General features: G+C 37.4%; 2 protein-coding genes across 2 annotated transcripts; one reads left to right on the top strand and one right to left on the bottom strand.

Annotated features, from left to right (window-relative positions):
- The first annotated feature begins 1,605 nt into the window (after positions 1–1,605).
- Positions 1,606–13,684, top strand: LOC107586740 (mannan-binding lectin serine protease 1-like). The gene is made up of 12 exons (XM_016274239.1): positions 1,606–1,830; positions 2,423–2,645; positions 4,977–5,154; positions 5,240–5,371; positions 6,843–7,039; positions 8,191–8,338; positions 8,441–8,559; positions 8,674–8,752; positions 10,609–10,728; positions 10,815–10,886; positions 11,532–11,603; positions 12,622–13,684. The coding sequence occupies exons 1-12, from the start codon at positions 1,817–1,819 to the stop codon at positions 13,491–13,493; spliced, it is 2,226 nt and encodes a 741-aa protein (XP_016129725.1). The 5' UTR covers positions 1,606–1,816; the 3' UTR covers positions 13,494–13,684.
- Positions 13,685–15,530: 1,846 nt separating this feature from the next.
- On the bottom strand, positions 15,531–22,301 carry ostn (osteocrin). The gene is made up of 5 exons (XM_016274225.1): positions 22,219–22,301; positions 20,116–20,214; positions 19,189–19,409; positions 16,059–16,174; positions 15,531–15,917 (listed from the first exon to the last, which is right to left on the bottom strand). Exons 2-4 carry the CDS (start codon positions 20,212–20,214, stop codon positions 16,090–16,092), a joined length of 405 nt encoding a protein of 134 aa, XP_016129711.1. The 5' UTR covers positions 22,219–22,301; the 3' UTR covers positions 15,531–15,917; positions 16,059–16,089.
- Between the last annotated feature and the right edge of the window lie 2,520 nt (positions 22,302–24,821).

Below are 24,821 nucleotides of genomic sequence, written 5' to 3'. Positions count from 1 at the left end.
GACTGACTAACATCCTGACAAGCTCAATACGGCCGGCCATCAGGATGTGCTACCACCTCAAATACTGAGGTCAAATTCATGATTAAGGTGGGAAATTAATGAAAACAGTGTCAGGAGGCTAGTTTAATGCCTCATCTGAAGGATGCTCCTTTTTACAGGGGCCGGTTTTTAGTGCCGGACCGATATGGGTTTTTTGGGGGCCGATGCCGATATTAAGGAGTAAAAAAGACTGATATCGATATATCGGCCGATATTCTATATTTGTAGGCTATATTATAGTACAGTATAGTCAAAAGTTTGGACACACTTCACATTCATGTGTCCAAACTTTTGACTGGTACTGTATATAGAATACAGTATATACATAATCAGAATATATACCCATAAACACATTTTTTTGCAATGATAACTCAAATGTGGTGATCAAACACTTATAATGATGTGACAAACATAGGCCTATGTAATGGAGGCAGGGTATTTAACAATTTAACGATAAACTTTATTATTCAAAACATCAGCGCACTTAACAGTAAAGTTCACTTATTATAAATAACTTTAAAAACACAAATAGAACAAAAAATATATAACTTAAATTAAGAAAATAAGCAATGTAACTGTGTAGGGCAAGCAAGCTACTGCCAAACCAACAGGGGCAGGTTTATGCAGGAGGCACAGCTTTTCCAAATGTAAACATCTAAAATGAATAAATAATAATAATGAATATTTTTTCACAAATTCGGTGTTGTGTATTTTCTGGTAATCGAATGAACATGCAGAACATGAGGATTCGTATTTAAATAGTCTTTTTGCAGTTTAATGTTCACAGACACTAGTTTATATCGCGATTTGATTTAAGTGTACTGACCTGTTTTTTATTTATTCATCAAAAATATGACAAATTCCATGAAATTCCGCATTATACAGTAAAATCCGTATTTATGACTGGATAACATTGACATTGATTGATAACATCAATGGGAAAGCTTATTTATTCAGCTTTCAGATAATGTATAAAACTTACTGGTTATGTAATATTTTACTGCATAATTATTAACCTTATGACTGATTTTGTGGTCCATGGACACAAATATCTTAAAATCATATGAAATATGATTATAATATAATCTATGCATGTCAAACTATGGCTTGAGGCTTTGTAGGTCCTTGGCGATACAAAGTACTGGCACCACAGACTCCAGCTCGGGTCTTAGAACTTAGAAAGTGACACAAAATGATAAATATAGAAAATGATGAAACTATAGTTTATAGTTAATCCAAATCCATTTCAGACAATATTTTAATCTACATGCTGCTGCTACATGAAATCTTTCTGTTCATGTCCATATTATTTTGTGAACACTATCGGGCGGTAATTTCACCTGTGCATGTAAAAAGTTTTGGTTGCTTTTTATTTTTTTGAAATGCATACACATAATTTATCCTGCCGTAATGTATTTCTCTTTATTCAAATTGCTACTTGCATTAAAAAAAACACCATCCACGTGTTGTTGTTGTTGTTTTAATACATATTAATACATCTCTTTTGTGCAAGTAACTAGCTGCGTGAGAAAACACAAACTTCCACCCCGCCTCGAGTCCCGACACACACACAGTCCGTGGGGGAGAGAACTCATTGTAAACAGTTGCCCGACACACACACAGTCCGTGGGGGAGAGAACTCATTGTAAACAGTTGCCCGACACACACACAGTCCGTGGGGGAGAGAACTCATTGTAAACAGTTGCAATGTCACGTGTGGAGGAAAACTAGAGTTCAGACTGCAGCACCTTCCACTTACAGAGGAATTTCTAAAGTCATGGAGCTTACACGGTGAGAACTTTATTTCACGTCTTCAGCTTCTCTTCTTCAGTAGGCTAAGGAATAGATTCCACGTCTGAGACGTATCGAAAATAACACCAGTCTGTTCTTATCATCAGCAAATTTCATTATAACCAGCTTGGAATTAATTTTTATTAATTAATAAATAATATTAATTAATAAATTTTTTGGGGGGGGGGGTCAACGTCATTTAAGATAATTCCTGTCAGTATCTTTGCAGCTGACATCTGATTTATTATTATTATTATTATTTTGTACCGTCGGATATGGAATCTAGCAGTTTGCAACTTACGGTACTGTTGCTGTGGTTACCACTTCAAGCGAATTTTTCTATTTATGTTCGCCTACGAATATTTAAAGCAATCTGAATAACTTGTAATCTAACATATCTTTGGTTACTACGGCTTTGCTGAACACTATAATTATTCCCCCTCCAACTAAACCCCCATTCTCAGATTCTTACAGGAATTAATTCCACTGAATTAAACTCACTTAATGGAATATTTGACACGTTTGGTTTAATCTTAATGTTTAAAATGTTGAATTTGATGTCGTGGTTTAAATAAAATGCCTTTATGCACAGTGTCATTGTGATCTTGGCCCAGTGCGTATGGCCCTTGTGGACCCAAGTCATCCACCTCACAGACATGTATGGGACCATCAAGTCTCCAAACTTTCCTGAATCCTATCCGAAAGAGATAGATCTACAGTGGAATATAACTGTACCAGATGGATATCAAATCCGACTCTATTTTATGCACTTCGACATGGAGCCATCATATTTATGTGAGTACGACTACTTGAAGGTAAGTCAATATTTACAAATGTTTCAGTCTCATTTTTAACTAACTCACCACTACTAATTCTTGTTTAATAAATGTTACAAAAGAACACTAACCTTACCAGATTTGCAGAAGCACGTGCTGCCTGGTATTGATCTTAATCAGGTTAGACGCCGTATTGAATTTAACGTGAAGCTGTGGGGGATGGACTTACAGTCTGTACAATGGCACACACCATATTGATTGTTAATTATGTCATTTTCTTGAAAAAAGTCTTTGTCTACTATAATTTTTTTTTCAGAAAGACATTTTCTCAGCTCAGTATGTTGTTACACAACCGTACAATCCGTTCCCTCATTGCCTTGTTTTCATTCCTGTTAAAAATTAAATATGGCACTACCCAGACTCGACTAAGGTCTATTGTGGTACTGTGGTGGTATCATATGGTAAAACTATGGTACTGAATGAGTACTCCAAGGGAATTGTATTATGTCAACCAAACTAGAACCTTGGTAAATGTCTAAAAAACATAGTAGTGCTTTGGTACGTATGTGTTAGTGTTTCAAAAGTTTAAATTACCCGTTTTATCACCTTTTCTTGGTGTCGATTTCAAAAGCTCTTCATTTCCGACAGTTAAAGCACAGCTCGGTCGGTCTAGACGCACTCCCAGGCCTTTTATTATAAGCATCTTATTTCCAGTCTGAGGATCTCATTGTTTAAATGAGTAAGAATGGGTGAGAACAGCGTCTGACGGACAGGTCTGTGGCAGATGCCCTGGTGCCCCGGGCGGATGGAGTTAACAGCATTTATTTCACAGGAGCCAATGTGTTGCCCACACCACAGGGGGGCATATTCATATTCAAATACCCCCAGTGGGTGCCACAACAACCTGCAATGGTAACAAGCCACGGCAGTGGACCAAAAACTGGGTGGCAGACAAAAAAAAAGGGCACAGAAAAAACTCTTTCAGAGACACACACATGACTGTTGCAAACATACCACATATAAATGCATTTGGGGATTTAATGTATAGGGTTTCCATGCATTCTGTGTGACATTGCTGCGAAACGCAGCTTGTCCTGAACTTGAACTTTTTTGTCCTTTTTATATGTGTTATTAACCTGCTTGTGCAACTATTTTGCTCGAGGTGTGTCTGGTGAAATAGCTGTGCAATTAGGATTCTTGCATTGGCATAAGCATGTCTCTCACACATATTTGATTTTAATTGCTGTAACTCTGTGTTGTCTGTGTTTGTGAGGATGTTTGTCTGTGCATTGTGCTCAAGAATTAATTGCCTACAGATGTCTTTGGTAGCCGTAGGTTACCCTCCGTTCACTGACACGGGTAAAGTAAACACTCAAGCTGGGAGCCAGATAAGAGACACGTCGAGGGCTGTTTGTGTGTGTGTGTGTTTGTAGAAGGACAATGAAGACTTGGCTGTGGTCTCGGTCTGCGGTGTTTGTGTGTATGATTTTGGTTTGATTGACAGTTTGGCTGTCTGCTGAGTGTAATTGTGTTCATGTGCATGCCAGTTTTTGTGTTTGTGCAGATATTTCTTAAATTGAGGGTTTGCCAGCATTCTTTTGGGTGATTTGTGTAGGTACATGCAAAGCAAGAAGCTGGGAGTGTTTGAATTGTGTGGCTTTTTATATGTTCATGCAGGTATATTTAGAAAAGGAGAACGTATTCAGTCCTCTAATTGTGTGGTTTATTCTCTCTCATGTTGTTCCAAATCTGTTTGAATTACTTTCTTCTGTAGAAAAAGTGGAAATGTTGTGTAAAAAAACAGCATGAACATTTTGTACAATGTCTCCTTTTGTGTACAGCGAAAGAGACAAAGTCATACCAGTTTGAAACAACATGAAGGTGATTTAATGATGCGAGAATTTTCATTTGTGGGCGATCTGTTCAAGTGTACGCAGAGTTGCACAGAAACTGAAAACGTATTATTGTGTACGACTAGTATATAAACAGTTTTGAAAGAAGTCTCACTGAGGCTGGATTTATATAATTAAAAATGTAGTAAAAACAGTAATATTGTGAAATACTATTGCAATTTAAAATCACCGTTTTCTATTTTAATATATTTTAAAATGTAATTTATTCCTGTGATGCAAAGCTGAATTTTCAGCATCATAACTACAGTATTCAGTGTCACGTGATCTTTCAGAAATCATTCAAATATGCTGATTTGCTGCTCAAGAAACATTTCTTATCATTATCAATGTTAAAAACAGTTGTGCTGTTTAATATTTTTGTGGAAACTGTGATACATTTCTTTCAGGATTCTTTGACGAATAGAAAGTTCAAAAGAACAGCATTAATTTAAAAATACAAATCTGTATGCTCACACAGGTATACTCAGACTCCGAAGAGCTAGCTGTGTTTTGTGGAAAAGAGAATACAGACACAGAACAGGTTCCTGCTGATAATGTCATCACGTCCCTCAGGAACGTGCTCAGTGTGGCATTCCGTTCAGACTTTTCTAATGAGGAGCGCTACTCTGGATTTGAGGCTCACTTTAGTGCGGTTGGTGAGTGTTTGGAGTAACAAAACAATGCACATTAATTTCAGTTTCCAACGTCTAATTTGCTCATTCTCTTTTCTTTTTCCTGCAGATGTAGATGAATGCAGAGACAGAAATGATGAAGATCTTGTCTGTGATCATTTCTGTCACAACTACATCGGTGGCTTCTACTGTTCTTGTCGTTGTGGGTTCCTGCTTCATTCTGACAACAGAACTTGCAAAGGTAACATTTCAAAATAGCAAAATTGCTACATTTTCTTTATTTGATCAGAACAACCTCTTTTGTGTTATAGTTGGATTTTCCTCTAATGTAACAAGCTTGTTCATGTCAACCTAGTGACCCACTTTGTTGCTCTGTAACAAACATAATAGGCCGATGCCAAACAGCCTGTTTTTACTAGAATCAAAGTTTGACCCATTTCATTTTCTCCTTGGTGCCAAAAGGTGGTAGAGTTTAAATATTATTTATATGTAGCTTGATGAGGAAAATCCTTTAAGTCTCCTAATACTCCTGAAAATGTTGGTTAGTCAGTCAAGTTAATATCACAACTAAAGAGATCATTCCCTTTGTATGAGTGTGTGTGCATGACTCTGTCACCTACACTCTTAAAAATAAAGGTGCTTCAAAAGGTTCTTCAAGCGATGCCATAGAAGAACCATTTTTGGTTCCACAAAGAACCATTCAGTCAAAGGATCTTTAAAGAACCATCTCTTTCTTACCTTTTTGTAATCTGAAGAACCTTCTTTCGCCAAAAAGAACCTTTTGTGAAACAGAAAGGTTCTTCAGATGTTAAAGGTTTTTTATTGAACCATTTAGACAAAAAGGTTCTTCTATGGCATCGTGAAGCACCTTTATTTTTAAGAGTGTAACACGCTTATAAGTGCGCACTAGCTGTATACTTAGTTATAACATCAGTTCAAAAACTGTTATATTTGATGAAAACCGAAAGCAATATAGCTGTGTAGGTGGGCTCTTCTCAAACATTTGCTCTAAATTGCATAGATATTTGTAATAAATCGTGTACCGTTGGATTATCCAGTATTAGTTGTTGGAATTCCTAATTATAAAGCAGTACTTTAGGAAAAACCTTGCAGCAGGTTGTTTTGAGATTACATTGTGTAAGTCGACTAATTACAAATGTACACATATTTATATAATGTTGGCTCAAATAGAATTTTGCCATTTTATCGTGATTTATGTCTCTGTAATGTGTTGTAGTGGTAGTTAAAGTGTGTGTTGGAGTGTGTCTGTTTTATGTCTAGCCTTTGCCCCCTCCTCAGCTGATTGTAGCTAAGCACCAACGGCTAAATATTTACATTGTGGTGGTCAGTGAGATGTGGATAAACTTGTGAACTTCAAACACCCGATTAGAATGAGAGCTATTACTGCAGCTTCCATGCATTTCACTGCAAACATAATTCTTATGTTTGAGGGATTTTTAGCAGAAGATTTACAGTAGAAGGACTTATTGTTTAGTCATTTTATGATCGCTGTTAATGTGTTCATTTTGAATGCTATACTGAATGATAGTGAATTATATATACAGTGGGTACGGGAAAGTATTCAGACCCCCTTAAATTTTTCACTCTTTGTTATATTGCAGCCATTTGCTAAAATCATTTAAGTAACGAAAAATTTAAGGGGGTCTGAATACTTTCCGTACCCACTGTATGTGTATCTGTAATCATTGCAGTGGAGTGTAATGAAAGCGTGTACACGGAGCGCTCTGGAGAGATCACTAGCGCTGATTTTCCTAAACCGTACCCCAAAAGCTCTGACTGCACGTACCGCATTGAGCTGGAGGAGGGTTTTCAAATCACTCTGGAGTTTGATGACACCTTTGACATTGAAGACCACCCTGAAGTCACCTGCCCCTACGACTTTATCAAAGTGAGAGTCTTGCAAATTTTTTTTGCAGTGTTTTTTTAAATAAACACATACACAGTTTAACATTGCATTTGACAAATTCAGATGAAGTATTACAGCTTGTAATTAGTTCATATATTTAAATATAAATTGTTATATTATTAATATAACATGTCACTTAACATTACATTTACTTCAGAAAAGGAATTCAATGGCCATAGCTTGTTGATTAGCTAGAAAAAAAATTCTAGCGAGGAGCATTTTGTTAAATATATGCACTATATTACATATTCATTATATTTTAACTTAACCTGTTGCCTTAATTATTTAATGGATGTTTGAATAAATCTTGAAAACTATTTTTTTTGACAACAACAATTTTTTAAACAATGAATAACACAGTATGTCAATAATAAGTTGATGTAGCAACTGCCTTATGTGCTATTTAATTTTTTTTTATACAACTCAGCTTCGAGTATTGAAAACTAAATAAATTAGATCCGTTAATAGATTATTTAATACATTTTCATTGTCAGTTTTTGGCTAAATAAAAACTTTAATTTCAGTTTCAGTGTTTCATAAAAAAAAATATTTCAGTACATCACTAATCGTAATTAAATATTATGACTAGTTAATAGGTGCTTTTGAAACACTGTTCATGAAGCTTTGAAACCTTTGCGAATCATTAGTTTTCAAACCAGTGATTCGGAGTGTGTATCAAAACACAAAAGTGACTTGATTTCAGTAAATGAGGCTTTATTACATCATAACTGTTTTGAAATTTCAGTGGTGAACTGTTAACATGAACTGTCCTCTATATGGTTTTTAATGGCATGATTGTATAATAAAAAGGAAGAATTATAGTTTAATCTTTTATTGGCCTGATTAACCAAGCTCTCCATAAAAAAGCTAAACAAGTCCTACACATTAATAGAGTAATGCGTATTATACAGACACTTCATATTTAATGGGATTAGATTATGTGTTTTAATAAAACATTTGAAGTTAGTTTGTGTGCTTTGAAAATGTTAATCATTTTGTGCAGCAATTGCATCAATTGATTCAAAGTTTCAAAAAGCTTAGTTTTTCCCATCACTAATGATAAATATTGATAGATTTGGTTGAAAAAATAAAACATAAAAAAATTCATAATGACAATGGTGCTTTATCCACAGATTAATGCAGGAGACAAGGACTTTGGCCCATTTTGTGGTGAGCAGTCACCAGGGAAGATCCAGACAGGAAGAAACATAGTCAACATCCTGTTTCACAGTGACAGCACTGGAGAGAATCTTGGCTGGAAACTCACTTACACCTCCACCGGTCAGAGACTGACCAATGCATATTACTACTAAAATTAATCACATCATATTAATTACTTTTTGAGTATGGTAACTGTGGCAAAGATGCAAATGTTATCTTCAGGTTCTGAATGCTCTCCTCTTGCGGCACCCCTTAATGGACACCTGGAGCCTCTGCAGTCTAACTACATCTTCAAAGATCACATTACGCTGACCTGTGACCCTGGATACTCACTGAGACAGGTCAGGGAGAAGTCGCCATTCACTTCTGCTGATAAATTCAGTGACTGATGCAAGCTAACTGAAACAAATCAGTACTGTTTTACATCACACTAACACTCACATTCTCTCTTACAGGGGGATAAAGAATTTGAGTATTATCAGATTGAGTGTCAGAGGGATGGGAAATGGAGCAGTGACGTCCCGCTGTGTAAGAGTAAGTCTATTAACAGAGACTGTAATTCTGTTTTCCTCCTGACTTTTTTTCTCACTTGCCCTTTCTCTCTTTTCTTATTCTTCTTCTCCTTGCTGCCGTCAGAGAAGGAATCTCAAAGGAGGCATCGTTCCCTACCAAGCATTTTAACCAATCAGATACTGAGTTAAAATCTAAAGGGATTGGTTGGTAGCCAATGAACTTCCACTATGAACTAAAAAAAATACAAATATATTATGAGCTTGAAAAATACACTACCGATAAAACGTTTGTTTCCATTAAATTGATCAAATGTGACAGTAATGACAGTATATTGTTACAAAAGATTTTTTAACAAGCTGTTCATCAAAGAATCACAGTTTCCTCAGACATATTAAACAGCACAACTGTTTTCAACATTGATAATAAAAATAAATGTTTCCAAAAATCAGCATATTAAAATTATTTCTGAAGGATAATGTGACGCTGAAGACTGGATTAATGATGCTGAACATTCAGCTTTGATTTTAACAATATTTCAGTATTATTTATCGAATAAATACAGCTTTATTGCGCATAAAAGACTAGCACAGCTTTGTGTTTCTTTTCAATATTTCAAAGCATTCAGGTATTATTCTTCAGCCATATTTTAAGTTGCCATCTTTTTTAACAAAGATGAATTTCCTAAATCTCTGTATTTGTACTAGGTTTGGTTCCCATGTTACAAACAAGGTTAAGACTAGTCCTAGACTTAATGGAAATTTAGTTTGGGTTCGTTCAGGCATAGCCTTAATTTGTGCCTGTGTATAAAAACAAACCTAAAATTACAACAATTCTTACTCAGAGTTTGAGGTTTGGTTCTATTGTGAAAAAAGGCAAAAATGCCTTTAATAAAATGATGAATAAAGAGTTAAATAAATATCACTGTTTTTACTCAGTTCAGTTGTCTATGAGTATGTAAGGTGCATTTATACTTATAAACACTAATTCTGATCAATTCACAGCAAATTGGAAAATAATGATCTGTCACTTTGTTTTGATGATAGATTTTATATCGGATTTTGTTGCTACAGCTCATACAAGCTGTCTGTGCTAAACATGATCAGTATTAAGTTTACATCCTCCATGCCTAAGTCTAGTTTTGTTGTTCTGACAGTGAAAGTGTGGTTTGAAGTCCACACTGAGTTTATGTATCATAGAATGTCTCCATCTACTGGTCATTAATGCTGTTTGATAAATAGGGTGTCTGAGCTGAAATAAACCAGTGGACATGCACATGTACGGATGTGAACATGATCTTTAGTCAGATATTTTTTTTATATATATATTTATACATCCCCTAGTCAGTAGTACATTTTACTTTCACCATTTGGTTCATTTTGAGACAGAAATACATAAATGCACTTAGATTTTCAGACAGGACAGACTACAAAACTACCTCACCTGTTGGGAACGGACAGCACATGTTGAAGAGTGGACACTTAATGTTTGGTATGATTGTGATCTTCACTCTTTAAATGGTTTATTTGTTCATAAAATTATTTCCATCATAAATCCTCTTATAATGCGCAGTGCATGTCCTACTGTAAAATCCACCAATCACATTTGAGAATTCCTGTAATTGTTTTTCTATAGTTTATGATTCATTCCTAACATCCTGTGAGTCATACAGTTTTCATCTCATCCTGCTCAAATAAATCCTCCCATCTAATCCATTAAACAAATAAGGCCATACTTTCAGAACTTTTTTAATAATAAAAACATTCAAGAAATAGATAAAGATATGAATCAAAGTAAAATATGACACAACCCATCCAAATAAATTAAAAAATGACTAATATAGCACTGTGACTCAATTTCTTTCTCATTATCTCCTTTAGTGGTTGACTGTGGTCCAGTGGATGTAGTACTGGGTGAGGTGATTTTTGAGAGCTCTGGAAACAGTACTGTGTTTGGATCCAGAATCCAGTACAGCTGCAGAGACTCTCCCCAGGTCAACAGTGAGTATTTCACTGTCAAACATTGATGCATTTAAGTCGAGTCATATTAGATGTCACTGTGGATTTGACTCTGACTGACCTTACAGACACTTACACCTGTCATCAGAGTGGGGAATGGGTGAGTGAGGACGGGACACCTCTGCCCACTTGTCTACCAGGTATGGTGTGTTACTGAGAGTCACTTATTTTAAAATCACTACTGCATTAATTAATGTCTATTCGGTTTTGTTTAGTTGTTTTATTCGAACTTTTTTAATAATAAAAACATTCAAGAAATAGATAAAGATATGAATCAAAGTAAAATATGACACAACCCATCCAAATAAATTAAAAAATGACTAATATAGCACTGTAACTCAATTTCTTTCTCATTATCTCCTTTAGTGGTTGACTGTGGTCCAGTGGATGTAGTACTGGGTGAGGTGATTTTTGAGAGCTCTGGAAACAGTACTGTGTTTGGATCCAGAATCCAGTACAGCTGCAGAGACTCTCCCCAGGTCAACAGTGAGTATTTCACTGTCAAACATTGATGCATTTAAGTCGAGTCATATTAGATGTCACTGTGGATTTGACTCTGACTGACCTTACAGACACTTACACCTGTCATCAGAGTGGGGAATGGGTGAGTGAGGACGGGACGCCTCTGCCCACTTGTCTACCAGGTATGGTGTGTTACTGAGAGTCACTTATTTTAAAATCACTACTGCATTAATTAATGTCTATTCGGTTTTGTTTAGTTGTTTTATTATAAGTAGGACTTCGTGTTCATAGTTTTGGCATGGTATAACCTGTATTTACTGTAGGAGATTTCGAAAGAACCTTGAGTGCCAATCCGGATTCTCAGCTTCCTGCTCCACTACCAAGCACTCCTCTTGGTAAGACTCAAATTTCAAATGTAATGCTTTGGAAATGTTTTGCAGGACATCAGACCATGACTAAAATAAAAAAAAACTTGCCATTTTGAATCATTCAAAAATCATTACGCAGTTCATAACTGACCTTAATGAACCTCGACTTGACTTGACTGGGAAACATTTTTGTGAGTTACACATTCAGCTTCATGAGACTTCATTCTGTTTACTTACTAATTGTTTGTATGACAACTAAAGATACAAATTCACAACATTGTTTTACATGATATGTATTACATTATATTATATTTTATTTAAATTAAATATATATTATACTGTACACTACTTTTCAAAAGTTTAGGGTCAATAAGATTTAATTTTTTAAAGAATTTAATACTTTTATTTAGCAATAACGTATTAAATTGATGTGACACTAAATACATACACATTTTTACAAAAAATATTTCAAATAAGTTGTGTTCTTTTTTACTTTTTTCATCAAAAAATTCTGAATTTTTTTTACAGTTTCCACAAAGAATATTAATATTAAAATATTAATTGATGTTAGAATGATTTCTGAACAATCATGTGACACTGACTTCTGAAAATTCAGCTTTGCCATGTCAAGAATAAAACTTTAAAATATATATACAGTCAATTCAAATTATTACTGCTTTTTCTTCATTTTTAATCAAGATAATTCTTTCAAAAAGTATAAAAAAATCTTACAGACCCTAAAATTGTAATATTATTTTTTTAACATTGTTTATTGACTTTTTTTCAAACAGGCAGACCAATTCATATTAAATACAACTGAAAAACTTGCTGATTAATACAACTTAAAGTGTGTAAAATATAATAATGATTTATATATCTATATTATAAAAATTTCCCTTCTCCAAAGAACAAAGTAACTATTTTCCTCCAGTGATTCCATAATCTGTCAACTAAAAGAGTAATATGTCTAATAAAAGGTTTACTTGTATTTGTTTCTAAGATTGCTATGCATATCTGTGTTAACTTGCATACGTTTTTGTTTCAGCATGTGGCGAGCAGTCACAGCTCTTTCCAGCCCAGCAGAAGCGAATCGTTGGTGGGAGAACAGCATCCCCCGGTCTGTTCCCCTGGCAGGTTCTGCTCTCAGTAGAGGATGTGTCCCGTGTCCCCAAGGACCGCTGGTTTGGCAGCGGTGCTCTCCTCTCCTCCACTTGGGTTCTCACAGCCGCTCACGTTCTCAGATCTCACCGCCGCGATCTCTCCGTTGTCCCTGTCGCTTCTGAGCACATCCGAGTCCACTTGGGCCTCACAGACGTACGGGATAAGCACCTGGCCACCAACCGGTCTGTAGTGAAAGTCATCCTCCACCCTCAGTTTGATCCTCAAAACTATAACAATGACATTGCTCTGATTAAACTCAGCCAGGAGGTGGTGCCGTCTGCATTAATACGACCCGTATGTCTACCACGGCCTGGTGTAAAAGGTCATGCCCTGATGCCTCTGCCCAAGGGTATAGTGGCTGGTTGGGGCATCAACACAGGCAACGCTTCTGCTTCCACCAGTGGCTTGACCTCAGATTTAGGCACGGTCTCCGAGCTGCTCCAGTATGTGAAACTCCCGGTTGTGCCTCAGGACGAATGTGAAGCTAGTTATGCATCACGCTCCATCAACTACAACATCACCAGCAATATGTTCTGCGCTGGCTTCTACGAGGGCGGTCAGGACACCTGTTTGGGGGACAGTGGGGGAGCGTTTGTCACCCAGGATGCCCGCAGTGGGAGATGGGCGGCACAAGGTCTGGTGTCCTGGGGCGGGCCAGAGGAATGTGGCAGTCAGAGGGTGTATGGGGTGTACACTCGGGTGGCAAACTACGTCCACTGGCTACACAGGCACATGGATGTGGACCGCTCATGGTGAGGAAGTTGGAAAAGTGTAGTGGAGCTGGAAGTCTCTCCTTATTTTCTTATTTTTGTCATCTTATTTTATCATTCTTATTATTTTCCACAAACTAACCCAGATGTGTTCACAATCATAGGCTAGCAGTTTGTGAATGTATTTTTAGTACAGATGGTACGAACTTGCGCTGGCCGCTTTAGTTAACTAGAAAGAACCATATAATACCTGGGTATAGTGGCTGGTTGGGGCATCAACACAGGCAACGCTTCTGCTTCCACCAGTGGCTTGACCTCAGATTTAGGCACGGTCTCCGAGCTGCTCCAGTATGTGAAACTCCCGGTTGTGCCTCAGGACGAATGTGAAGCTAGTTATGCATCACGCTCCATCAACTACAACATCACCAGCAATATGTTCTGCGCTGGCTTCTACGAGGGCGGTCAGGACACCTGTTTGGGGGACAGTGGGGGAGCGTTTGTCACCCAGGATGCCCGCAGTGGGAGATGGGCGGCACAAGGTCTGGTGTCCTGGGGCGGGCCAGAGGAATGTGGCAGTCAGAGGGTGTATGGGGTGTACACTCGGGTGGCAAACTACGTCCACTGGCTACACAGGCACATGGATGTGGACCGCTCATGGTGAGGAAGTTGGAAAAGTGTAGTGGAGCTGGAAGTCTCTCCTTATTTTCTTATTTTTGTCATCTTATTTTATCATTCTTATTATTTTCCACAAACTAACCCAGATGTGTTCACAATCATAGGCTAGCAGTTTGTGAATGTATTTTTAGTACAGATGGTACGAACTTGCGCTGGCCGCTTTAGTTAACTAGAAAGAACCATATATTCATCAAGACAATAACATTTTACGCATCTCATTTTTGGCCCTCTGCTTGGATCCTTCATCCTTTTTCAACATCTGCTGTTGTTTAAAACGTATACTATACCCCTCAGTACTGGTTGAGGTTTTTAGCCTATGAAGACAGCATGTATTTTACACTAGCGTTTAAAAGTTTGGGGTCAGTAAGTGTTTTAAGATTTATTATTTTAAAACAAATTAATACTTTTATTGAGCAAGGATGTATTAAATTGATCAAAAGAGACAGTACATTTCTATTTCCAATAAAAATAAAATGCTCATCAAAAATCCTGAAAAAAAGATCAGTTTCCACAAAAATAGCAAGAAGCACAACCATTTTCAAGATTGATCATAATAATAAATATTTCTTGAGCACCCAAATCAGCATATTTTTAGAATGATTTTTGGAGGATCATGTGACACTGAAGACTGGAGCTGAAAATGTGGCTTCTCTAACACAGGAATAAATTACATTTTAAAATATATTAAAATAAAAAATGGTTATTTTCAATTGTAGTAATACTTCGCATTATTACTTTTTTACTGTATTTTTGCACAAATAAATGCAGCCTGAAAAAGCATATGAAAAACTTCTTTCAAATATAATAAAAAAAGTTTACTACGCCAAGTATTTCAATGACACCATATAGTACATAAGCAAAAGATATAATATACATCTTTATATTTATAATGATATAAATCATTTATACCTAAAGAAATTTGTAATTTTATACACCTACATATCTCAGCACAAATGTTATACTTTTAGAATGGTTACACTCCTATTAAAAACCACTAGACATTTCTATAAAAAATGCACTGAAATTGTTATATTTGCACAAATTGATGTAATATTAAATAAATGTTTTTTAAAAAACCTGGTGCATTACTTGCTGTATTTATATAACGTTGTGTGATAGCTTTATTATTTGTCTGTCAACTTATTACCCATAAATTAAGAGTTCGCTTTCATTGTCCTTCTATTCCCCAAGTAGGCTAAATATTTCCTTGTACAGTAGTGTCTTCACTTACAAAAAATTACAAGGGTAACCAAAAGGATCAACACCAACCAGCCTATCAACAATCATAGACGCGTTCACTAATCAGCACCAGAATTAAGTTGCAATCTCATTTATTCTGCAAATATTTTAGCAGCTTGCATTAATGAATTGAAATAAGACAAGACAGATTGTAGATTTTCATCTGTTTTATTGTCAAGGCTGAACAGCCTCCAGTCAAAGTGAGAAAATGACAATAGTTATGTATATTACAGCAAGCGAGAAGTCGTGAGGCACTGGAGTAAATATTGAGATGTGCAATAACGGAAGCCATGAGCAGATTCCTCTCTGATTGGCTAATGCTTCTGACATCATAAACGGAACTCATTTCATGAAAGCAATACAGTTTAGATGTTGAATTTATATGATGATGAGTCAGAACTGGAAATAAACAGTTTGATCAGATATAAGGTCTAAATCAGAATAGCTCTGGAGCAGATGATTAAAGGTGTGTTGAGAACGCTAAGATCATTCAGTGGTTAGTGAGTAGCCGGCTGGTGTGCTTATCATGCATATCATCTACCTGCGATATTACCCTCTGTGGAACAAAGAACAAACAAAATACACATTCAACATATAAATACAAAATACAACATATTATGCTGAATATCATTTGCAGTATATGCTATTTTCATCTTACAATACATTTAAACAAAAGATTACCGTTGATCTTACTTACCTGTTTGTCGGGGCGTGGTCAGAGGCGGGGTCTATCCTCGGCTGCTGGGAAGACGGCCTACGCCAATCCGGTCAATGGGAATGCTGACTCGTCGCCGCGGCAACTCAACGACCTTCCTGCGGACATAACGCAAAGAAATCAGCCATGTGCTTTAGATAACCGTTTAGTCGCTCACTCACTATCGTGGGTTACTGTTCTTTCCCTTTTCCTTCACATACTGCTGAGTGGCAAAATGTGAGTATCGTTAAGCATACTAACATACGACTCTTAAAGGGATAGTTCACCCGAAAATGAAAATTCTGTCATTAATTACTCACCCTCATGTCGTTTCAAACCTGTAAGACCGTCGTTCATCTTCGGAAAACACAAATTAAGATATTTTTGATGGAATCTGAGAGCTGTCTGACCCTGCATAGACAGCAATGCAACTGAAATGTTCCCAAGTCCAGAGACGTAGCAAGGAGATCTGTAAAATAATCCATGTGACATCAGGGGTTCAACCGTAATTTTACGAAGCTACGAGAACACTTTTTGTGTGCAAAAGAGAAAAAAAAGACTTTATTCAACAATTTGTCTCCTCCGCATCACCCTGTAGCATACGCTGTTTACGTCCAGCGGATACTCTCCAAAATGGCGCTACAGGGTGACGCACAGACGAATTGTTGAATAAAGTCGTTATTTTTTTTTCTTTTGCGCACAAAAATTATTCTCATAGCTTCGTAAAATTACGGTTGAACCCCTGATGTCACATGGATTATTTTACAGATCGACATTAATTACTCACCCTCACAGAAACGACATGAGGGTGAGTAATAAATGACAGAATTTTTGGGTGAACTAACCCTTTAAAGGGATAGTTCACAATTAAATATTCATGAAAAAGCTACGAGAATACTTTTTGTGCGCAAAGAAAACAAAAATAACGACTTTATTCAACAACACGACGACTCTGCGTCACCCTAGAGCCATTTCGGAGAGTATCACAGCGCATGCGCGTGCTTTGATCTGCATGTAAACAACGCATTTGGTTGGTGTTGCTGACCTATAACACATGTGCTGCACCTTGTTTACCTTGAGGAAAGTACGCGCATATGTGATACTCTCCAGAATGGTGTAGGGTGATGCCGAGGAGAATAATTGTTAAATAAAGTAGTTTTTTTTGTTTTCTTTGCACACAAAAAGTATTCTCGTAGCTTCCAAAAATTACAATTGAACCACTGATGTCACATGGACTATTTTGTCTATGTTCTTGGTACCTTTCTGGACCTTGATCGTGGTAGTACCCTTGCTGTCTATGGAGGGTCAGAAAGCTCCTGGACTTCATCAAAAATATTTTAATTTGTGTTTCAAAGATGAACAAAAGTCTTATGGGTTTGGAACGATATGAGGGTGTGTAATTAATGACAGAATTTTTGGGTGAACTATCGCTTTAAGAGCTGGCACTTCCATTTGTAACTTGAATGTGGCTTCCAGTGTTATTTCACTTCCAGTTATTTTTAGCTGTACAAAACAACTCATTGTGCTGCTTGATATTGCAAACTGATATTTCTCATCATATTATTTTAATTATATAATTATAAACACACTGTTTTGTAGCGCAAATAGTTTTACCATTAACTGTGCTTTGTTATTCTTCTAGTTATTTATCAATACCCAAGAATCCTAATGAAGTCTCACATTTACATAAAATAGCTTACTTGCATGTTGCAATATAAGGTGGATAGAATGTACACTTAGTACATGTTACAAAAGTTCTGTACACATAGAATACCTGGAATGACCAACTAACATTTGCTAAAATGTATATTACAGAGAATACTGTATGAAAGACTATATCTCACAAAGCATGGACAACTTGCAATGCACTTAACTTGACCTTTCATTTCCAAAGTGATGAATCAACCAAATTTTTGGCATGATGTTTGATTTCTTTTTTCATCATTATTTCATATGAGTGACAATTAATAAAATAAAAAGATACACATTTTTAAACAACAATAATGAATGGATGACATACAACATAAGGTCAGTGATGCCACTTTAACATATAGTAACACATAAAAATATGTCCCAATGTACCGTTAATATGAAGACATTTTCCATATTGATTTTTTTTTTTTTTTTTACAGGTTTTAGGGTTGAAGGAAATGTCCAGAAATGTAACAAAAAAATTACTGGTAATTTCTAATATATGTTTTTTTCTTATCCTGCAGGTTTTTTGGTAAATTGAGTGTATACTGAAGTATTTATTGAGTAGGAGGCCAGTTTTCCAGTGCTACTAGTAATAGTCTATTAGTATTGCAACCTAGGGTCAGAGTTTTGTTTTTAAATCCACATTTGTTCTATGGCCATGTCTCGATTTTTGTCTGGAAAACTCAAGATTTGGAAGAAGATCTGAAAGATTTCTTGAGAAAATGTAGAAGTCTAGTAACAGGTGAATAACAAGGTGAATATATTTACTGAGGATCCATGGAACAGTCACATAACTACGCAGTGGTTTTCGTGAGCTTTCATGTGTTTATCAGGCTCATGACAGATGGATTCATGTGTTGAGATTTGATAATGCATGGCGTGGTGCTTTCGCTGCTGTTCTTGGCTTCTGTCCTGATCTTATCAAGTGCTGAGGATCATTTAGATACAGCCTTGTCAGAGCCTCAGGCCATGCTGAGTTACACTGCATGTCCCGTCCAGCAGGGAGATCAAATCATTCACAGAGATAAAACAGTTTTGATCATTGACTGGAAGTCCGATGCTACAGTCATCAGCACAGTTGGACTGTCCGTTCCCGTAAATCAGCATCAGACACTTCTTATGTCACACAAAACCTCTATCCACACCACAGTGACTCCACCCAAGAAAAAGAAGTAACTTTAACCAGTGGGACTACAGACAAAGCATTTATTGCACTTAGTGAACTGTAAAAGCACAAACAGGCTCATACAAAGCTATCAAGCTGTGCATGACAGATTTCAGCCAATAAAAACTGTACTTTGACGAGCCATGGCCAGTCAAAGCTATGGTTCATTATCTGTTTGGGTTCATTCTAATTTACATTATTTCACAGGCTAGAATAATTTTTCCTTCTGTTTCCAAACTAAAAGAAGAGTGTTTCCTTTTTCTCATTTCTTACCTCTGCTTGTTGCTTTTGGGATCCATGGTGCTGATTGACAGGCGGTCAAGAGGCGTGTTGGATCCAGGGAAGCTGCGTTTCCTCTTGGTCTCAATGACATCGTTCTCCAGTCGGACCAGCTGGTCGTGCAGGAGGATTTTAGCATTCACGACTCCTGAGGTCTTCTGCTCGGTCTGGCCTTGCTGGACACTGCGGCCCTCCACGACAGATGGTTCCACATACTAGATTGGAAATAAATGGAAATGCATGGTGTAATGCAAATTATGTTTCAATCAGTTACACCAGTTTTCAAATTTGTCAGAAAATTCAGTCTTCCTAAAAAAAAAATCTTCATTCTCTCTAATGGACAATTCATCATCAAAGCACCATTTTAAGGCGGTAGACTGGTTTTACATGGGTTCTAGCTGGACCAAGCTAGATATTTATGGTCCCAAGTTCACTGGGTCCAGCTGATAGATATGGTTCCGACCTTTATCAAGCAAGTTATAGCTGGTCGACCCCCTTGGGCTTGCAAAAAACAGCAGCTTGATCACCCCAGAGAGACCAACTCAAGACCATTTAAAATGCAATAATAAAGTTGGTTTATTTCCTATGAAGAAACAGGAAGAGTGACAGACTGGGTGACCCAGTGGGTCAGTTCTCAGACAGGTAGCTCATGTTCATAAGGAGAGGGTGATGGTTGCCTCCTGCAGAGGCTCTCAAGGGGAATCCCCACTGTATTTATAGAACACTCAGACAGATGACAGTTTATCTCTCACATGCACCAGTTAGTCTTATCATGTACATTAAGTTAAGTACACAAATATTTTTGTGTTTCTGAGGACCGGCAGAGTGAACTTCCTCACAAAATGCATAATATAATATTATTTTCTCTCTCTCTCATATACAGTTTGTATATATTTATATATCAGCGAGACCTGGACTCACCTCTGATCTTTCTTGGGGTACATGAAGACTTTCCACACTGCAGTGGAACAAGGTCAATGTCAGCAGACCAGAGAGCAGCACACATCCACAACCCAGCATCTACAATACAATTACAATACAATTAACAATGTGATTATTGACAATCGAATAGCCTATTATAAAAAAAACATCAAAAAGTTTGGGGTCTTGGAGTTTCTTATGCTCAGCAAGGCTGCTTTTATTTGATCGAAAATGCAGTAAACGGTAATACTGTGAAATATTATTTAAATTTAAAATAGCTGTTTTCTATTTTAACATATTTTAAAATGTAATTTATTCCTGTGCTAGTAAAGCAACATTTTTGGCAGCCATTACTCTAGTCTTCAGGTGTCACATGATCCTTCAGAAGTCATTCTACTATGCCGATTTGCAGCTCAAGAAATATTATTATTATCATCATTTTTATTTTATTTGTATTTATTTTTTTGTGGAAATTATGATAATTATTTTTTACAGGAATCACTTTTGATCAGTTTTAATGCATCTTTGTTGATGAAATTGAATTTCTTAAAAAAGGTAGTATATATATATATATAAATATATATATATATATATATATATATACAGCAACATAATTTCAGTGATTACAGTTTTTATGTCTCTGTGTCAGTGCATTGTCAATTGAGCGTGCGCACACACACTTCAGCTTCAGCACCGTGTTGAATTACTGTGATACAGGGCGGTGTTTACGTTCATCCAGACTCCATCTGTGAAAATACACTCTGACTGGGCGGTCCGGCAGCCGCGAGAGTGTGAGAATGCTTCTAACACACACCCTCTACACAAACACATGAACTCAGCCCAAACACACACTCTGACCTGCACCCCTACTTGTGTGTCCCCAAAACACACTCTTAACCACACTCACACAAAAACATCCTCACAGCGGGACTGCACGTTACTGTAGTTTCGTATCACTTGCGTAAACGTTTTATAGTGATGATCAATTTATTTACAGTAAATATTTTATGAGAACACTATTGCCTTAGCTCTTTCACTTTTTTGATTTCTAAAACCACCTTATTTAGATTATGATGCAGCACTGAATCTTACTTTTTGACTGCTGTCTGCTGGCAGATGTGTTAATTGCAACTGTAACAATGACATTCATCTTGATATTTGTGAAAATTCCTTTAAACATTATTTATTTTTGAATTACTTATGTATATATATATATATATATATATATGAAATAAATGCAAAATCCAGTGACTAGTAAAAACCCCTACCACATCTAATAAAAGGCTACAGATAGATAGTTAGATAGATAGATATACAAAGCTAAGATAGACAAAAATCCAAACAAATCTAAATGTAGCATTTGAGAAATTCTGACCTTGAATCATGTAATCCATGATTTGCATAACCCATTATTAGTTTTGTCCTTTTATTAATTGTTCATTTAAATGTTTAATGTTGTGTAACTAATTTTTCTCACCTAATATGAACACCTGCTACAGTATTTCTCCTATAAATCTTTCAAAACTCTTTTGCAGGATTGCAGAGTATCTTTAAAAAAACTGCCCAGTAATGCATTTTCACCTATCATTTGACCCAGAGTGTACCGTCCTTGGCATTCGAGATGCAGCCTCTCTCCCACCCCACGAATGGGGAAATGCATTGTCCAGCAACATGGGCTAACTTTAGCATTTTCCGTCCCCAAAAATAAACAACTCCAGCCATCTCCCATTGCCCACACACACTTTACTGGACACCCTGCATGTACACACACACACACTTGCTCTCTCAAAGACACTCTCAACGGTTCTCTGATACCAGACATGATTTCACACCTCTGTGTCACTATTGCAGTAATGCAACATCAACAGGATGTTTCCGATACTGGTTCATCCGTAACCCTGGAGCTCAAACAAATTCACAGTTGCTTATCAAACAGCAGATTCTGTACCAACTAACCAGCATTATTCTACTGCGACTCCTAACAAACGTCTTCAAATACACCTGTCTGCTCACCTTTCCACCCAAACACACACACACACACACACACACACTTACACAGCCCTGTAGGAACATGCAGGTTGGTCTTTCTCCAAGGCTTCTTACCCTTAATCTGATTTGGTTTCAGTCACACGGGGATGGACAGATGGACACTGTGCAGTTCCTGGAATTTCTCACGTTCTCTGCGTTTGCTGGTTCCTGCTGTTGTCTTTCCCGGTTTTATAGGCTCTCGCCGGGAATCTCCACTCCAATCGGTGGTCGCGATTGCTCTGACATCATTTCTGCAGGTTTTCCACTGTGGCTCGCCCTGAAGCCGCTCTCCCCTACTCTCTCATCCTCATTACGATTACAAACTAATAGCAACCCGAGGGAGCAGCTGGACACGTTTGAATGTGCGTGTCACTTCTGTCTCTTTCTGCACTTCTTTCTTGGCCAAGAGTGCCTAGAAGGTCATCTTCTAACTGAGAACCTGCTGTGTTTCCACAAGATTGAGAGAGTGTGTGTGTCGGAGAACTTTGTGTGTAGGTGGTCTATCTCTCTCTGGCATGCAATGCTATCTCTTGTGTATAAACTACACTGTATCTGGCCACATGAGTGTGTGTACTGATGGTCGTTGATGACCTGCATCTTGTAATTCACTCAACTTTTCTCTCGGTCTGAGAAAGTTAGTGGTGTTAGGTCGTGAAGAGTTCCCTAGCAGACTGCCTGTTCTCACACTATATTTATCTGCACACACAGTGCTCATCTCTCTTTACTCCCACTGTTAAATAAAGAGCAGACCGGGCAGGCCTGTCTACCACACCAAAATTTCCACAGAGACCCTATGATGATCCCTCTCCCTCTCTCTTTCTCACTCGCTCCCTCACTAAGATGTTTTGGAAAATCAGAGGACACCAAAGAAGGGAAGCCAGGAGACGTGCATGTGTGCGTGTACAGATACAATTAGTGTCTTTGTCTGTACCAGAGAAAAATTGTAGACTCTTTCATCGCTCAAGAGACTCAATGGGGTTCACAGTTAAGCGTGTTACTCCAACAATTCCTTAGGAGAAATAAAAATAGACAAAAACGTTAATTAGACAATAGATGAATAGACAACAGTTATCATTCAACAGCAACTGACGACATACAGTAAGATTAGAGCGCTAAAATGGGGTTTACATAGCTCAGATTACTTGGTCTTGGTATAATTCGATAAAAAATTATTGAGTTATACTGAAATCTCTTACTTTTGACTTTGAAATCTTGGAAAATCTGATTGAAAAGTGCTTGAGTTCATACTGAAATCTTTGATGTTTGATTGCAGACTTTAAAATCTTGGAAAATCCAATCATTGTTTGAGACTTCAAACTCAGATCACTTTTGAAAATCTGAAGGAAACGTGAGATTATAGGGTCTTTCCTCAGAAGAAAAATCTGAGAAGCAGGAGACTTAAAGATGCAATGTAAAGGAAGTAGCAACAGGTCTCTCGTTCCATATTATGTCACCCAAAATGGATTATCAAAAATGAAAAATAAATTATAGTGGTTGATAATTGCATTGAGGCAGATCTAAATGCGATCTTAAAGGGGTCATATGTTGTTGCTAAAAAGAACATGATTTTGTGTATTTGGTGTAATGAAATGTGTTTATGCGGTTTAAGGTTCAAAAAACATTATTTTCCACATACTGTACATTCTTGTTTCTCCTCTATGCCCCGACTTTCTGAAACGCGTCGATTTTTACAAAACTCATCGGTCTGAAAAGCGAGGTGTGCTGTGATTGGCCAGCTATCCAGTGCATTGTGATTGGCCGAATACCTCAAGCGTGTGACAGAAATGTTATGTCCCTTACCATATTGTGATGCCATGTCCCGGCCAGAGCGACGAGACAAAAACATTAAAACCCATTATAAACGAGGCATTTGTTGCATCCAGTGGGGACATAATTACGGATTATAATGAATAAGTCAAAAACTGTCTTTTTACGTGTTGCGCTGCGTTGCATTGCGTTGCGTTGCATTGCGTTGCATCGCATCGCGTAAACATAAAACCATGTCTGCATTTGTGATCGGAGAAATTACAAACAACAAGCGCTACTCTACACTGCTCAAAACTCGCGTTTGAATCATCAGTGGCAAATCCTTTAAATATGAAAACGTACTTACAGTCTGTGAGTCAGAACAGCTGGCATTGTAGTCTACTCTACCAGGATCAGGAAACAGTCCTTCATAAAATGCGTTGCACACATTTGAATATTTGGGTTGAACTGTTCTGGAACAGTGTAGTAAATAGAACTTAACCACTGATTTCTAGTCGTTTGGAAGACCTACCAAAGTAGTTTCGCTTTCACAACGAAACACACAGCGTCACACACGGCGGGCTTGAGTGAGCAGCGGCGGGCGGGCTAGAGTGGAGTGGAGGCCGGCTTGAGTGAGGCTTGTGGCAACCACATGTGATGATCCCGGGCTGGACTCCGCTTCGTCCACAGTGAAAGCCGATCCAGCGATCGTTGATGTTGATGTATTTCCTCAGCGACCAGCAAGGATCAGCTCTAGGCACGACGAAGCAGATATCGTCCTCTTTTGGAAGGCCAAACAAACCAAACACAACGAAACACACAGCGCCTTCACGACATGGCGGCGGCGTGCAATACTACAGCGAGAATAAAAGTTACGCCTTCTTTCTTTGCGTGAACATTTGGGCGGCGTTATGTAAATCTTCCCACATTGT

This window comes from Sinocyclocheilus grahami, unplaced genomic scaffold, assembly GCF_001515645.1.
Source record: "Sinocyclocheilus grahami isolate Dianchi unplaced genomic scaffold, SAMN03320097.WGS_v1.1 scaffold6.1, whole genome shotgun sequence".
In the NCBI taxonomy this organism is placed as follows: domain Eukaryota; kingdom Metazoa; phylum Chordata; class Actinopteri; order Cypriniformes; family Cyprinidae; genus Sinocyclocheilus; species Sinocyclocheilus grahami.
Note: the sequence above shows the minus strand (reverse complement) of the source record. Positions and strands in the feature narration are given on the sequence as shown.